At 43.6% G+C, this 15684-nt stretch overlaps 1 protein-coding gene across 1 annotated transcript in view; it reads right to left on the minus strand.

The window, feature by feature from the left end:
* LOC138247080 (sialic acid-binding Ig-like lectin 13) overlaps positions 1–15684 on the minus strand; it is a 329775-nt gene that overhangs the window by 52408 nt on the left and 261683 nt on the right. Inside the window, exons 7-9 of the mRNA XM_069201827.1 lie at positions 14156–14410; positions 2496–2589; positions 2341–2410 (exon numbers count right to left, since the gene is read on the minus strand). Of these exons, the coding sequence (XP_069057928.1) occupies positions 2341–2410; positions 2496–2589; positions 14156–14410 (419 nt within the window). The remainder of the gene's footprint in view (positions 1–2340; positions 2411–2495; positions 2590–14155; positions 14411–15684) is intronic.

A 15684-nucleotide genomic window follows, 5' to 3' on the forward strand; every position in this document is an offset into this window, starting at 1 on the left:
CACACATACCTGTCTCAATTCTGGTTAGTATTAGAAATGGCCCAGCTTTGAAATTGATTGTTAAAACTGTAATTGGATGATTTAGTAATGTCACCATCATCTGTTTCAAAATCTAATAATACTGTTCAGGTTGTGTTGTTGATAATCTACACAATTCTTTTGGAGTGTCTAACAGTATTGATGTTTAATAGATTGAATCTTTTCAAATACTTTAGTCAGCCTATCGTTTTCATATATGTTTATAACTTGGTTTTGCACACCATTCATGTGACATTGCTTTTGGGATTGTAATAAAGCTTTGAAACTTTATTCAGTTTGGAGTATTGATTTAGTGTTGAATTATACATGGTGTATATACTTTATGATAAATTGTCATTGATTTGTGATGGAATATTTCAGAGTACTACCTCATTCACCAAGTCCAAAAGTTCAGTTGACCTCGGGGTGAGATGTTGGTGTTGACGGTGTCTCACCAGCACGCTTGTGCTTTCTGCACCCGTGGTGGAAAGAAGACTTCTGTGAGTGCGCCAGCACTAGGTAAAGTTACAAGACTATATGAAACTTCCTTCTACTGCTCATAATGTGTATCTGTTACACATGTCTACCACAATGTGTGTTGGAATTGATAACCACATTGGTTGAAATTCAGAAATGAAGCAGAAAGAGCTCAGTAACATCATGTAGTTTATCAAATTTGATTTTTACTAACTCTGCTGTCAACCTTAAGTGCTAATTCCGAGTAGCGGCTTGTGGGCTCGGAAGGGGCGGCCCAGGAGGAAGGGGAGGGGAGGGGGGGTGGGGGGGGGAGTGGTAGGGGGGGGCGATCGGAAGGAAATAAATATTAAATTAGAAAAAAAAACACTTACCTTCTCTGACGCCATGTTCCGCTGCTTCCTTGCTGGTGCTGCAGGCACAGGGTCCAGCCTGCCCTGCACCAATCCTGACGCTGCTCAGAGCAGCATCATGATTGGATAGGAGCACCCAGGGTGGAGGCTCCCAGGCAGACTAGGGCTCTCTCCAGCTCAGCAACACGGTTCCCTGAGACGGTCGTCCAAACACACATACGCTCTGAGAAGGAGTGCTGTGCACTCGTCCTCAGTGCACGTCACCCCTGTGGCCCCGCCCACTGCTAATTCCTAGATTTACTACGATTTACGTAACACAGAGATCTGCATGATATTTCCAGAGAAAAGATATGTCCCAGTTTAGCTCTCTCCTTGAGCTGGCACACTTAGGGTTGCGTAGGGCCAACGCAGGCACCTTTGCCACATGGCACAAGGGTGCCTATGTCAAGGTCAAGATAATTTATGTGCGGGAAGGGGCAGCTTTCTGCACTAAAACTATCCTTTGAATTCAGCATACATGTTATGCCAACCTCAGGTAGGTGCACCAGTTTGACGTTCATGTCACAGTACATTGGTGGATGTACAGGAATGGCCATACACCACCCATTTAACGCCTCCCCGGTGCAACATATCATAAGGCAATGCTATGCGATTCATTGTGAAACCTTTGAGATAACCTATACAAAGCCACAAATATCTTGATTCCAAGCCCATTTTTGGAAATGGCCCTGCTGACTGTAGAGAGGAAATCAACTAGAAAAGTAAAGGCTAGCAGGGGCAATAAGAAGGGGGAAGTAGAACATGAGGGAGAGAGCAAGAAATCACAGACAGAAAGAGAGCACAAAGAAAACGAAGGAGTTAGCTCCCCTAATGCAAGTAATGCCATAAAGTGCAGGAGACAAGTGACCCAATCAGAAACTCATGAGACTGAAAAGCTCCTGGGTCAAACAAACACTGTGGGCCAGATTCACAAAGGTAAACCTAGAACAAAAGTCTGACTTTTCTTATAGTAAAGTTAGACTTTTGAACTGAACTTGGCCCAAAAGTCTAAACTTAGACCAAAATTCTAACTTTACTACGTGTAAACTTAGACTTTAGGTCGAAGTTTAGACTTTTGGCCTAAACGTAGACTTTTGGTCTAAGTTTTCCTTTGTTAATCCGACCCAAGAAGTGGGATGAAGGACCAACTGAGATGGACAACAAAACCATCCATTCATGGGCAGGGGAGTGTCCCGAAACCCACTATATGTATAGCAACAACAAGTCTGGCCAGCAGAAAGCTAAAGCAAGAGCAATAAAAATGGGGGGCACACTCGTGGAAGTGGGTAACGAGTCACACAGGAAGTCCCACACATGTTAAATGTTGTGTTAAAAAGCTACATAGCTCTAAAAATAGGTGTGTGTGTGGGCCTGTTTGGCAAGTACTATATGAATTAGGGGCCTATAGTTTCATTTGACCTGCCACATGGTATAACAATACAAGGACTCTACTCACTCTTTCATACTCAGTAGCGGCAGGTGGGGGGTTTTCTTTCACCAGCATTGGCGCCTTCTTCTTTTTAACCCTGATGAAGGAAGACACAGACATTGAGATGATGATGTTTATAAGAAACCAGCTTCACAGTTCTAGGAGTTCTTGGAGTACTGTACCTTATTATAATGAAAATCACGAGTAGCAGCAGAATGAGGAAAATGGCAGCTGCAACACCTCCAAGAACAGGAAAAGTTGAGTTTGAACGGGCAGCTGCAAAGACAGAAAAGGAATGTAATGCAGGTAGACATCAAACTGATGAATAACTGGCATATTGTGGTGGCTGAGTATGAAATGCCAAAATGAGTGAGATTGTCTGTGCCTTATCAAACTATACACAATATTAGTATATCCTGACAGCAGTGCAAGTTATGTTTTGAAATAATTCCTTTCAACTATGTGGTGTTATTACTTTATCCCTCCCCATTCATGTATTGACCTCTTCTCATGTTGGAGAGGACTCTCTCTAGAATAATGTGTTTTTCCCCCAAAAAAGGTCGAGCCTCCAGAACCATTAATTTTAATTTTCAGTTCTTTGTCTTTCTTCTGTGCATCCCCAATCCTCTATCTGCACATTACAGAAGAATGTCATGATGAGATTTGTGCTATTCCCAAACCTATTAGTGTAGATCCCCACCACCACCTCTCCTATCCTTGCTATGGGGAGATCCTCATTCATATAAGATTAATATTTAGTGGTAAATATGGGAAGAACCTGAGGAGTCGTTGAGAAAATGGGGCATACTTACTACAAAATAGATGCGGTTTAAGGAGGAGTAAGGATGGGTTAAGGGGGTGTTTAGGGAAGGTCAGAGACCAATCCACAAAAGAGTAAGCCCATTGCTATTCACAAACAGCACTTATAAAGTCACTACAGCCAAAAAGGACCCAAAACAGTACTGAGTGTATTGTTGTTAAACCCCCAAAGCCATACTCCCTTTTGAGCACTGACTTTGGGCCACATTTAGGATGTCATTATGTTTTGCAAAATCCATGCCATAAGGTAACTATAACTCGCACTCTCACCATGCACTGATAATTATCCCAGTTATTACATCACTCATGACATCTTCTTTGACATCATTGATAATATCACTGTAAAAGTTGCAGTAAAATTATTACTGAGAAAACTGTGCATTGTAAGGGCACGAGTTATAGTTTCCTTATGGTCGAAGTTATAGTTACTTTAAATATTTGTAAGTATTTCAGCTGAATTTATACGGTTTTGTGCGTGTAAAATCTGAAACTAACTATAACTATACGTCCCTATAACCTTTGGTTTTTTAGTGAATTTCTATGGTTTAAAAAAATATATTTCCTAACTATAATATCCCTGTAACATTTGCTTTTTTTCAGAGACCATCAGACTTTATATATATATATATATATATATATATATATATATCCAACAAAAATCACCGGAGTACGGTGACAATAATGGGGCGGTCCGGATCGGGTGCCGGTAACCAAAAAACAAACTCCTTAATGTAAAGAAGGATCCGGGCTCCGTGGTACTGCTGAAATACTATTTAATTAACAATCACAGGATTACAGGCTCCCACAGTGATTGTTAATTAAACAGTATTTCGGCAGTACCACAGAGTCCAGATCCTTACTGAAATTAAGGGGCAGATTTATGCTCAGTTTGCGCCAAATTAGTGTCATTTTTGTTACACTAATTCAGCGCAAACTGAACTCCATATTTATACTTTGGAGTTAGACACGTCTAGCGCCAAAGTTATGGAGTTAGTCATTTTCTGGACGCGGAAACCTGCCTTGCGTCAATAAGACTCAAGGTAGGCATTCCCGTGCAGAAAACAACACTGTGGCCCTTGAGCCAAATTTATCCTCCTGTGCTAAAATCATGCACGGGAGCCTTAAATAATGGTACTAAGCTTGCTTAGCACCATTATTTAACGCCTGGGTATGGGCAGGCATTAGGGGACCTGTGGGCCTATTTCCATGCTCAGAGACCATGGAAAGAGCCCACAGGTGCCCTTCCCTGGCCCCTAGGGACACCCCTACCCACCCCAACCCACACCAGGAAGACCCCTCAGGATAGTGGGACCCCATCACAGGTAAGTAGAGGTGAGTATATAAACATTTTTTTTAAAGTGCCATAGGGGGAGCTAACTTGGGCCCCCCTACATGGCACTGGGCCCAGTGGCCATACCCAGGGGACATAAGCCCCCTGGGCATGGCCATTGGGCTGGGGGGCATGACTCCTCCCTTTACTTAGATAGAAGCCATGTCCATGGGGGTTGTGCACTGACTAATGACGCAAATCAGGTTAGAGTAATTTTCTTGATTCTAACCTGACTAGCGCCATTCTTTGACACACAACCTCCAGTTTTCCCTATGCCTCCCCCACTGGGTTAACGTCAAATATTTTTACGCTAAATGGGCCTTACCGCCGGCTAACATCATAGCATAAATATGACGCTCCGCCGGCGTCCAGGAATGGCGCTAGCCAGCGGTATACTTTTTGACGCAAACCTGCGCTATCACAGGTTTGTGTCAAAAAGTATAAATATGAGCCTGAGAAGTGTTTTTTTGTGGTTTTCATATATATATATATATATAAAGGAACACTACCAAAGAACCATTAATGGCAACCTATTCAACTTTGGTCTCAGTGATACTGTCTTAGTTAGCAAACCAGAAACTTTGGCCCGTATTTATACTCCGTTTGCGCCGAATTTGCGTCGTTTTTTTCGACGCAAATTCGACGCTAAACTAACGCCAACTAACGCCATATTTATACTATGCGTTAGAGGCGTCTAGCGCCAAAGTTCCCGGAATGTGCGTCATTTTTTAGCGTGAACCCCTTCCTTGCGTTAATGATATGCAAGGGAGGCGTTCCCGTCTTAAAAAATGACTCCCAGGCCTTTACGTGGTATTTATACTCCCGGGCAAAAGAGACGCCCGGGAGTGGGCGTGGCTAAAAACGGCGCATTTGCGCCGCTTTTTAACGCCTGGGTCAGGCATGGCGTTAAGGGACAAGTGGGCTCAAAATGAGCCCAGAGTGCCCTCCCCTGCCCCCAGGGACCCCCCCTGCCACCCTTGGCCACCCCAGGAGGACACCCAAGGACGGAGGGACCCATCCCATGGACATTAAGGTAAGTTCAGGTAAGTATTTTTTTTTTTTTTTTTTGTGGCATAGGGGGGCCTGATTTGTGCCCCCCTACATGCCACTATGCCCAATGACCATGCCCAGGGGACAGAAGTCCCCTGGGCATGGCCATTGGGCAAGGGGGCATGACTCCTATCTTTACAATGATAGGAGTCATGTTGATGGGGGATGGGCGTCGAAAAAAAATGGCGCAAGTCGGGTTACGACGATTTTTTCGACGTAACCTGACTTGCCCCATTTTAAGACGCCCATACGCCATTTTCCCCCTACGCCGGCGCTGTCTGGTCTACGTGGTTTTTTCCCACGCAAACCAGGCAGCGCCGGTCTGATTGCGCCGTCTAACGCCATTCCATAAATACGGCGCCCGCATGGCGCTTCAGAATGGCGTTAGACGGCGCAAAAGTTTTTGACGCTAAACTGCGTTAGCGCAGTTTAGCGTCAAAAAGTATAAATATGGGCCTTTGTTTCATATTTTATTGTTCTTATCCCACATCTGGATGGTTACTGACTCTTAACCCTTCCTTGTAGTTTTGGAAAAAAACTCAGTTCAGTTCTGTGTGAGGCTGGAGTCGCAATTTCAATGTGGCGCTCAGAGCAGCCCCCATGTAACTTTGCGACAGAGTTGCAACTCCAGACAGGGATTAAAACATTTATTTACGATTGGGTTTATATTTTTTTCAGGTACTTTTACAATACAATAATAATAGTGATTTGGAAAAATATAATTTTACAAACACCACTGTACTAAAACTATTCTTATTTGCAGATTAAAAGTATAGTTGGCTAACTGCCCTTCCTCTCACACTCTTTCAGCTCGGTTGTCATAGCAACCTATTTGGAATACTCTACTGTACCACTAGTTCAAAAGTTCACAGTATATTTTCTTAGCAGCGGACTAGCTTTAATTTGTTCTGTAGTAGGTATGGCTGACTATTAGAGAATGTAAGCATATCCGAAATGGCTTTACTTAATTGTGAAAAAAACAGAACCAATCACAGATCGACTGACTTAATATTTTTAATCACAACCTATTTTTATCTACCAATGTATTTACAACAGCCAATGAAATGTTTGCTTTTTTTAAACCAGGTGCTCCCTCCATTTACCCTCTTCACATTGTGAGACCTCCCTCACTCAGCTGCAGCCTTCTCCTATGTGCTACTGCTACTTCCCTTCAAAATAGTTAGCCTGTGGATTGTAGGTTATAGCTATGTGTTTTGGACTATTGAGTATGCTAGAAAGAGCAGCATTGACAGGGACCAGGGTTTAACTAATGTGAATATTACTTGGGTTGGCCAGAGGGGGTTAAAGCTGCAGCAACTGTTTCTATTTGTTGAAAGCATTAGAGATTGCCAACCACCTCACCTCACGATTGTGCACTGTGGTGGTAATGACCTAGGCACATTGACTGGAATAGGCCTGAAAATCCTAATGAAGGATACCTTTGTTCAATTAATGAAACTTTTCCCTTACACTGCCTTTATGTTCCCTAAATATGCCAGAGGCAGAAATGGAGATGGCCAACAAAATTCTGTTCACAGATACACAAAGCCAGGAAACATGTTAATACAAGTGTTTAGGCATTCCTCAGAGACCAAAACATGAGCTCAATATCCAATAATAGCCTGCACTTTGACATGCATGTATATATATAGAAGAGATGGTGTTCTCTTTATAGATGAAGACACCATGGTGTTTTTGAGCAACTTGAAGCTCTGCACCTGCTCCTATGTGTACTAATCATATACTCACAATAAACACAAAGGCTCTTCTTAGAGCCACCATATTTCCCAAACACTATTTAAATTTCAAACAAAATCTGAATTTTAGTTTTAACAAAAAAGTTGGGGTCGTGACTCCGTCACAGATTTGCAAACCAAAGGAACACATTCAATGCACCACATCCAACTTATTCTTCATATGTCTTTCTTTCACTCACTCCATGTCCAATTCCATTTCTCAACACCTTGGAGGAAGTCTAATGTGGTCTATGACTGAATGCATGAGTGTCTGAATGGGTGTATAAGTAGTTGCATGAGTCTCTCAGTGGATCTTTGAGTAGGTGTATGAGTGTCAGTGGATCTGTAAGTGGGTGGATGAGTGTCTGAGTAGGGCTGTGAGTGGGCGTGTGAGTGTCTGAGTGGGTCTCTGAGTGGGTGCATGAGTGTCTGAGTAGGTCTCTGAGTGGGTGCACGAATGTATGAGTGGGTCTTCCAGTGGGTATGTGAGTATCTGAGTGGGTCTTTGAGTGAGTGTATGAGTGCCAGTGAGTCTGTCAGGGGGTGTGTGAGTGTCTGAGTAGGTCTTTGAGTGGGTGGGTGAGCATCCTAGTGGGTCTTTGAGTGGCTGTATGAGTATCAGTGGGTCTATGAGTAGGTGCATGAGTGTCTAGGTGGGTCTGTGAGTAGGTGCGTGGGTGAGTGTATGAGTGTCAGTGGGTCTGTGAGTGAGTGCATGAGTGTCTGACTGACTCTGAATGGGTGCATGCATGTGTGAGTGGGTCTTTGAGAGGGTGTATGAGTCTTTGAGTGGGTCTGTGAGTGAGTGTGTGTGTCTGAGTGGGTCTTTGACTGGGTGTATGAGTGTCAGTGGGTCTGTGAGTGGATGCACAAGTGTATGAGTGGGTCTTTGAGTGGGTCTGTGAGTGGGTGCATGAGTGTCTGAGTGGGTTTGTGAGTCAGTGTCTGTGCAGATCTCTGAGTGTCACTGGGTCTGTGACTAGGTGCATGCATGTCTGAGTGGGTTTGTGAGTGGGTGTGAGTGTCTGAGTGGGTCTTAGAGTGAGTGTATGAGTGTCAGTGGGCCTGTGAGTGGGTTGATGAGTGTGTGAGTGGGTCTGTGAGTGGATGCATGAGTGTCGGAGTGGGTCTCATGGTCCCATGGGGTCAGAGTATCTCTACCCTGAACCCTTTTATTGTTTTCAGACTATTTTTTCATCCCCCAGGACCATGCACTGGTTCATAAAATGGCAGCCTGAACCTTCTGCACAAGTTGCGGCAAGCCAATCACAGTACTGCTTCTGGCGCGTGGAGCCACGGTGCTCCGCACAGAAGACTCAACACACCCACATCCATGTTGTGAGAAAGGGCCTCTTTGGGCATGGTAGCCCCCACATTTCACTTGGAAAATGATGCGGTTTCAAACTATACAGGTTCCCAGGGGCAAATCTCTTTCACCAAAACTGTGCTATGTTTGGCACTTCAGCCACCCTTGTAAGTGCCTAAAAAATGGTACCCCTGCTTCCATGGCATGTAGCTCTGTTCAGTGGTTTGGGATTGTTAGAAATGGGGTCTTGGTTGGCAGTCAGGTTACCCCCTGTCCAAGCAAGGACCCTCACTCTAGTCAGGGTAAGTCACACACAATCCAAATTCTCCTGGGCCCACCCTCTAGAGCTTGGCACTGAGCAGTCAGGCTTAACTTAGAAGGCAATGTGTAAAGTATTTGTGCAATAAATCATGCAATAACACAGTAGAACACCACAAAAATACATCACACATTGGTTAGAAAAATATATAATATTTATCTGGATAAGTATATATTGAGATATCACTGTAAAAATGAAATAAAGTGTCTTTAGTCTATTAAAAGCAAAATGTCTCTTACAAGCACAAAGTACCTGGTTTGCTTGCAAAATCTCTGCAAGGAACCGCAGAGGAGGAGATGCTTGGAAAACAGGGAGGTGTGTGTCAATTTCTTGGGCCGCACACAACGAAGCGTTGTTTATTTTTCACGCATGGAAAGCTTTGCGTCGATTCCCGGCGCGCGGTCTTGGATCCTCTTCGGGTAGCTGGGTTTTTGGACACCCCGGGGATGATGCGTTGAAATCCGGCACTGACAGGACGAAATCACAGGGTCTGCGTCGATTCGGTGGGCGTTGTGTGTAAATTTCTACTGCATGACAGGCGCTGCGTCGATTCCTCTATGGAAGTCGGGCTGCGTCTTTCTGGCTCGGCTGTGCGTCAATCGAGTGGGCCGTGCGCCGAATTTCCGGTCGCTATGCTGCTGATGTGTCGATCTTCTCGCTGTGAAGTCGGGTTGCGTCGTTCCAGTTCAGCGTGCAGTGAAGTTTTCACTGCAATGGAGGCTGTGCGTCGTTTCTGGCAGGCTGTGCATCAATTTTTGCCGCAACAGGAGTTCTTCTTCCAGAGATGAAGTGTTTTTTGGTTCTGAGACTTCAGGGAACAGGAGGCAAGCTATATCCAAGCCCTCGGAGAGCACTTCCCAGCACAGCCAGAGAGCAGCAAGGCAGCAGGGCAACAGCAAGGCAGCAGTCCTTCACAGAAAGCAGTCAGGTGAGTCCTTTGGGCAGCCAGGCAGTTCTTCTTGGCAGATTGCAGGTTCTGGTTCAGGTTCTCTTCTCCAGGAAGTGTCTGTGACAAGAGTGTCTTGTCAAGAAGTGTCTAAGTTGGTAGGGTCAGAGACCCTGCTTAAATACCCAAATGTGCCTTTGAAGTAGGGTAGACTTCAAAGAGTGGCTTAGAAGTGCACAAGGTCCCCTTTCAGTTTTATCCTGTCTGCCAGGGTCCCAGTAGGGGGTGTGGCAGTCCTTTGTGTAAGGACAGGCTACTGTCCTTTGACATGTAACTGTCAAGCCCTCCACCCTCCCAGCCCATGAAGACCCATTCAATATGCAGATGTGTGCAAGCGTGACTGAGCATCCTGTGTTTGGGGTTGTCTGAGTGATTGCACAAGGGAGCTGTCAACTAAACCTAGCCAGACGTGGATGGGAAGGAACAGAAGGATTTAAGTGTAGAGAAATGCTCTCTTTCTAAAAGTAGCATTTCTAAAATAGTAATATAAAATCCAACTTCACCATTAAGCAGGTTTTTGTATCACCGTTCTGGCCATAATAAATATGATCTGGCTACTCCTTTCAGATCAGGATCTAAAACTCAAACTCCGTGAGGGTAGACCTAATGCTATCCTATGAAAGAAGCAGGCTGCACAGTAGTATAAAACAAATTTAGGAGTTTTACACTACCTGGACATATATAACACACATATTCATGTCCTGCCTTTTACCTACATAGCACCCTGCCCTATGGGCTACCTAGAGCCTTCCTTAGGGTTGACTAATATGTAGATAAAGGGGAGTTTAAGTCTTGGCAAGTAGTTTTAAATGCCAAGTCGAAGTGGCAGTGAAACTGCACACACAGGCACTGCAGAGGCAGGCCTGAGACATGGTTAGAGGGCTTCTTATGTGGGTGGCACAACCAGTGCTGCAGCCCACTAGTAGCATTTAATTTACAGGCCCTGGGCACATGTAGTGCACTTGACTAGGGACATACAGGTAAATGAAATAAGCCATTCGGGTATGAGCCAATGTCACCATGTTTTAAGGAGAGAGCATATGCACTTTAGCACTGATTAGCAGTGGTAAAGTGCACAGAGTCCTAAAGCCAGCAAAAATGAGGTCAGAAAAAGAGGAGGAAGGCAAAAAGTTTAGGGGTGACCCTGCAGAAAGGCCATTTCCAACAGGGCTATAGGCATGTCTAAAGACCGCATGGAAAAATGAATGGGGAAACACATTTCGGGACCTCTACTTTTTTTAGACCCTCACTTGACGGATCACCCCGAAACTTTCAAGAGAGCAGTTGAACTGACTGTTGTATTAGTTTTGTAATTTTTGTGAAGATTCATCAAGCGGCGCCAAAGTTATAGGCAAAACAAAAAACGCTTTTCCTATGAAAACTAGGTCCTATGTATACCTATATAAATATACATTCAAAAAGTAGAGATAAATTAATTTAATTTAATTTTATTTCCTATTGAGTTCTATCTTAAGTCTCTGCCTCCATTATTATTTTCTATGGGAGGGTGTTGAAGTATCTATAGTTGGCCATGTGCAGTACCGGACTTACTGCTGCTCCTTTTTGGCAGTAGTAACTTGGAACTCGTAAATTTGACTTCACCTCTTGTGCCAGGGGTTGTGACATTTACGCCTATACTTTTGAGTAACTTTCCACTTGAATAATGGTGAAAAGCCAAAAGTAGTAAAGTTACTCAAATGTGTAAAACTAAATGTTAATTTATCAATTACTCACAGGTGTAAATTACCTTTTGAAATAGCCCGGTCTGCTTTTGCTGTGCTCATTCTCCCTTTGTTTTTGAGTGACCCTATGACAAAGGTGAAGACAATTTTCAGAGACAGCGAGGAAATGGAAAGACAGATGAATTGCTGGCAAACTTATGATAAGGAGTAATTGCTTGAGTCGTTACAAATTCCCAAGTAACTACCCATGGGGTTTGAAGAAAATCCCTACCAACAGTAATAGGCAAAGTTTTGCACAAAAAAAGTAACGCCTATTTGAGATTAGCGTTAACTTGGAGGAATGCAACTTTGGTTGCATCACTGCCTTGCAGGAGATTTTGGTAAATACACCCTCCAAAGTCTCCCAAAGTGTTTTCACAAAAGATGGTTCTGCACGGAAAAAACGGGGTAATGGGGAAACCACGCATGAATGCTCCTACAAGGTAATCCATATTCGGGCAGGAAAAATGCACAATACCGTGCTGCAGGGAAAGAATGAGAGGCCGGAATCAAATATTCACGATCCGATAATGCCTTCACTGCTCGATTCATAATTTGCCACACTTTCTAGTTCATGATTGTCATTAAACCTGGATATGACGTTGTGATGCTAATATATGTATCATATTTATCTCATTCAACACTAGTGTTGTGGATTAATGTTTTCAACAACTAATTTGCCAAATACTGTTCAGTCAAAATATCATCATGTTACTTGTCATTAGTTATTTTTATAACGCCTATGCCACCCAAAGGATATTTCAGAGCACTGAAAGCAGCTTGCTAGTTTAATTGGAACTCTGATATTCAGGTAACTCACTACGCAAAAGATTCTCAATGTCACATCTAATATGAAATAGGAGATATGACCTTCTCACTTGAAGCCCAGCCTCTTGTTGCATGTGCTTTATCTCTGTTTTCCTGTTTCTTACGCACTAGGGAATGTCAGTATTCATAGTTCACCTCGTATTTTCTATTTCGTGTTTTAAATTTAGTTGGTCAGCAAGTATATGACTTCTGCATCCCACTTACGTCCGGGTTTTAATTAAGCCATAGGCCTCTATTTACTCACTCATCATGTATGTCTTCCTATTCTCCTGTCTCTTCACTCTTCTTAATCTCTGTCTTATCCTCTCAGTTTTATCCTATTGCACTCTCTGGGGCATATTTATACTCTGTTTGTGCCGAATATGCATCAAAACTTTTGACGCACATTTGGCGCAAACCTTGCCCCATATTTAAACTTTGACGCCCGAGCCCGCGGACGTCAAAATTCCTCCGTGTGAGTCATTTTTTTGATGCAGGAAACTGCCTTGCGTTAATGACATGCAAGGTAGGCGTTCCCGCCCAAAAAATGACTTTAAGGCCTGTGCGCCTTATTTATACTCCCGCGTCATTTTGACGCACAGAAGAGGCGGGCCTTAAAAAACGGCGCACAGCCTGATGTGCGTTGTTTTTTAACGCCTGGGTAAGGGAAGGCGTTAAGGGATCTGTGGGCTCACTTCCATGGTCTCTGACCATGGAAGGAGTCCAGAGGTGCCCTTCCCTGCCCCCGGAACACCCCCTGCCACGCTCGCCCACCCCTGGAGGACACCCATGGATGGGGGACCTCTAATTTAGTAAATCTTTGAAGATCTTCTTATTCTGTAAATGTTATCTGCCATTATCTGATATTCTGGTTGTAGCCACTGACTCATAGATTTTACTATGCTCCATTACCACCATATAGTCCATCTAATGTATGTTGAGCTCTACAAGACTATATAATGATGGTTCTAACATATTGGAAAACGTAAAAGGTAATGGGAGGAATGCTTGCAATTTGTCTAACCACAGGCACGCAATTGAGGTTGCATCCTAACCTATTGTTCTTTTACTCACCATAAACAGTCTTGACCGTCCCCCTTAAGAGAAGACAAGCCCAGACTGCCAAGCCCTCCATGAAATGGAACACAAGCAACCCAGGGCCGGTTTTGCTCTAGTATCTGGCTCATCAGCTTGGTACAACTTGGTTCCAGTGACACAGTAAGCATAGGACCCAAGTCTGGGCATACCCATGCCACTTAGGGCAGTACATGAAAGACACAAAAGGTGAAGGGAGGAATACTTGCAATTTGTCTAACCACTGGCATTCACTTAGGGTTGCATCTAAACCCACGATGTTCTTTTGCTCACCATGCAACCTCAGTTTGGACTCAGCCATCTGTAAATCAGTCACATCACATCAGATCCTTACTGAATGGCATTATACAAAATACTATACTATCCGGTGTGACAAAACATCAGACCACACCGATTTCATACCACATCATCAAACACCACTTCACTGAACACTATTTCACATGACTTACTATCATACCACTAAATCTCACACCATGTCTGAAAAAAAACGCATGGTCATTTTACCAAATTATACAACCAACACAACATCCACACTACACATCTCAAGATACCATCATTTCATACAATTCAAAATCAAAGCACATCATACCACAACTTAGAATACAGTCACACACACCTGCCTATGTTACACCCTATCCCACCACTTGACACACATTTCTGCTAAATGTTTAAACATTTTCAATATTAAAATGTATTGCTGAAACCATACTTACGTTTGACTTTGACAGTAACAGGTGCAGAAGAGGTGTTGCCTATTGCATTTTGTGCCATGCAGTGGTAGACTCCGGCATCATCCATGGCTGTACTTTCAATCTTCAGAGTTTTACCTTCCTGTATCACGTTCTCATTCTTATACCAGGTAAAATGAGTCTCTCTTGGGTTACTGCTCTTCGTCGCGCATGACAATTCCATTGGATTTCCTTCCTCTGGGTCCTCAACTAGAACAGCATCTACTCCTTTGGGAGCATCTGTGGTAAAAGGGGAAAGGAATTATATTGAAATCTGCAAGTATATAACAATCTCAAATGATTGGCTGTGCCATGCCAACTCACCATTAGGATTTGGATTCTGGCTTTCCCTTGAAGATACATTATCAAGGGATACTCAATCTGGGAATCCATTTGGCATGAGCTCTGGTCTGCAGGGTTCATCGCTGACCCTGCACAATTTTATTATTTACATTTATATGTTACATGCCACAAGCATTCAATCGGTGTCTCAGCCATATTAAGTTGTATGTCAGGATACTATTGACAAAAACATTGACAAATATTGGTCCTTTGTATTGTGTGCAAAAATATTGGATGTAGATTTTTATCATTATTGGGGTGACATTTTTGTAAATAATATTAAGGATATTTCTGACAGACAATTTCTTGGTTACTGTAGGCTGGTATCATGTCTCCCTATTGGTCAAACAGGGTACCATGTCTCCCTATTGGCCATACAGAGTCGTAGGCCCATGCACAACAGCTGTGCCACTAATGCAGATTTTACCCTTATCTTAAATGGCTCAGTCATCACAGCCACCTACCCTAATGCCTAGAAACATGTCAAAATTCTCTATCTCTCAGAAAAAACCTCAGCAGACCTGAAGATGCTAGCCAAATACTTGAATACCGTTCTGCTATCCTATCTGGAAAAGTTTATGGGAAAGATGATAATGAAACACCTAGCCACCCACACACTCGCAATATCCTTCTCAACAACACTTAGTGAGAATTCAGGTACAACCACAATGCAAAATATACCCTAATCAATTCCACAGACATCTGGATGATCACGGATGGAGGGAACACCCTGATCCTCTTCCTCTTGGATATTTTATCACTCTTCAACGCTGTCTCCCACCTATCCAACAACTGCACAAAGCCTGCATCTAAGGTACCCCCCTTTGCTGGATTTGCTCCTCCCTGACAGGACACACCAAGTCGATCAGGTTGGCCACCTTCATCTCGGATGGCCTAAACCTCATCTGCAGAGTTCCACAAGGATCCTTACTCAGCTCTACTCTGTTCAACATCTACATGACCCCACTTGCCAGCATCATCCGTACCCATAGAATAAACATCATATCCCATGCTGTCGACACCCGTCTCCCTCTCCAACAAAAATGCCAAACATTTGTCTGCCTGCATGACTGAAGTTGTCAGCTGGATGAAAACCAACTGCCTTAAGCTCAACACAGACAAGACAGAAGTAGTAATCTTTGGCAAAAACACCTTGCTCTGGGACTCCACCT

The sequence above is a fragment of the Pleurodeles waltl genome, chromosome 7, assembly GCF_031143425.1.
Source record: "Pleurodeles waltl isolate 20211129_DDA chromosome 7, aPleWal1.hap1.20221129, whole genome shotgun sequence".
In the NCBI taxonomy this organism is placed as follows: domain Eukaryota; kingdom Metazoa; phylum Chordata; class Amphibia; order Caudata; family Salamandridae; genus Pleurodeles; species Pleurodeles waltl.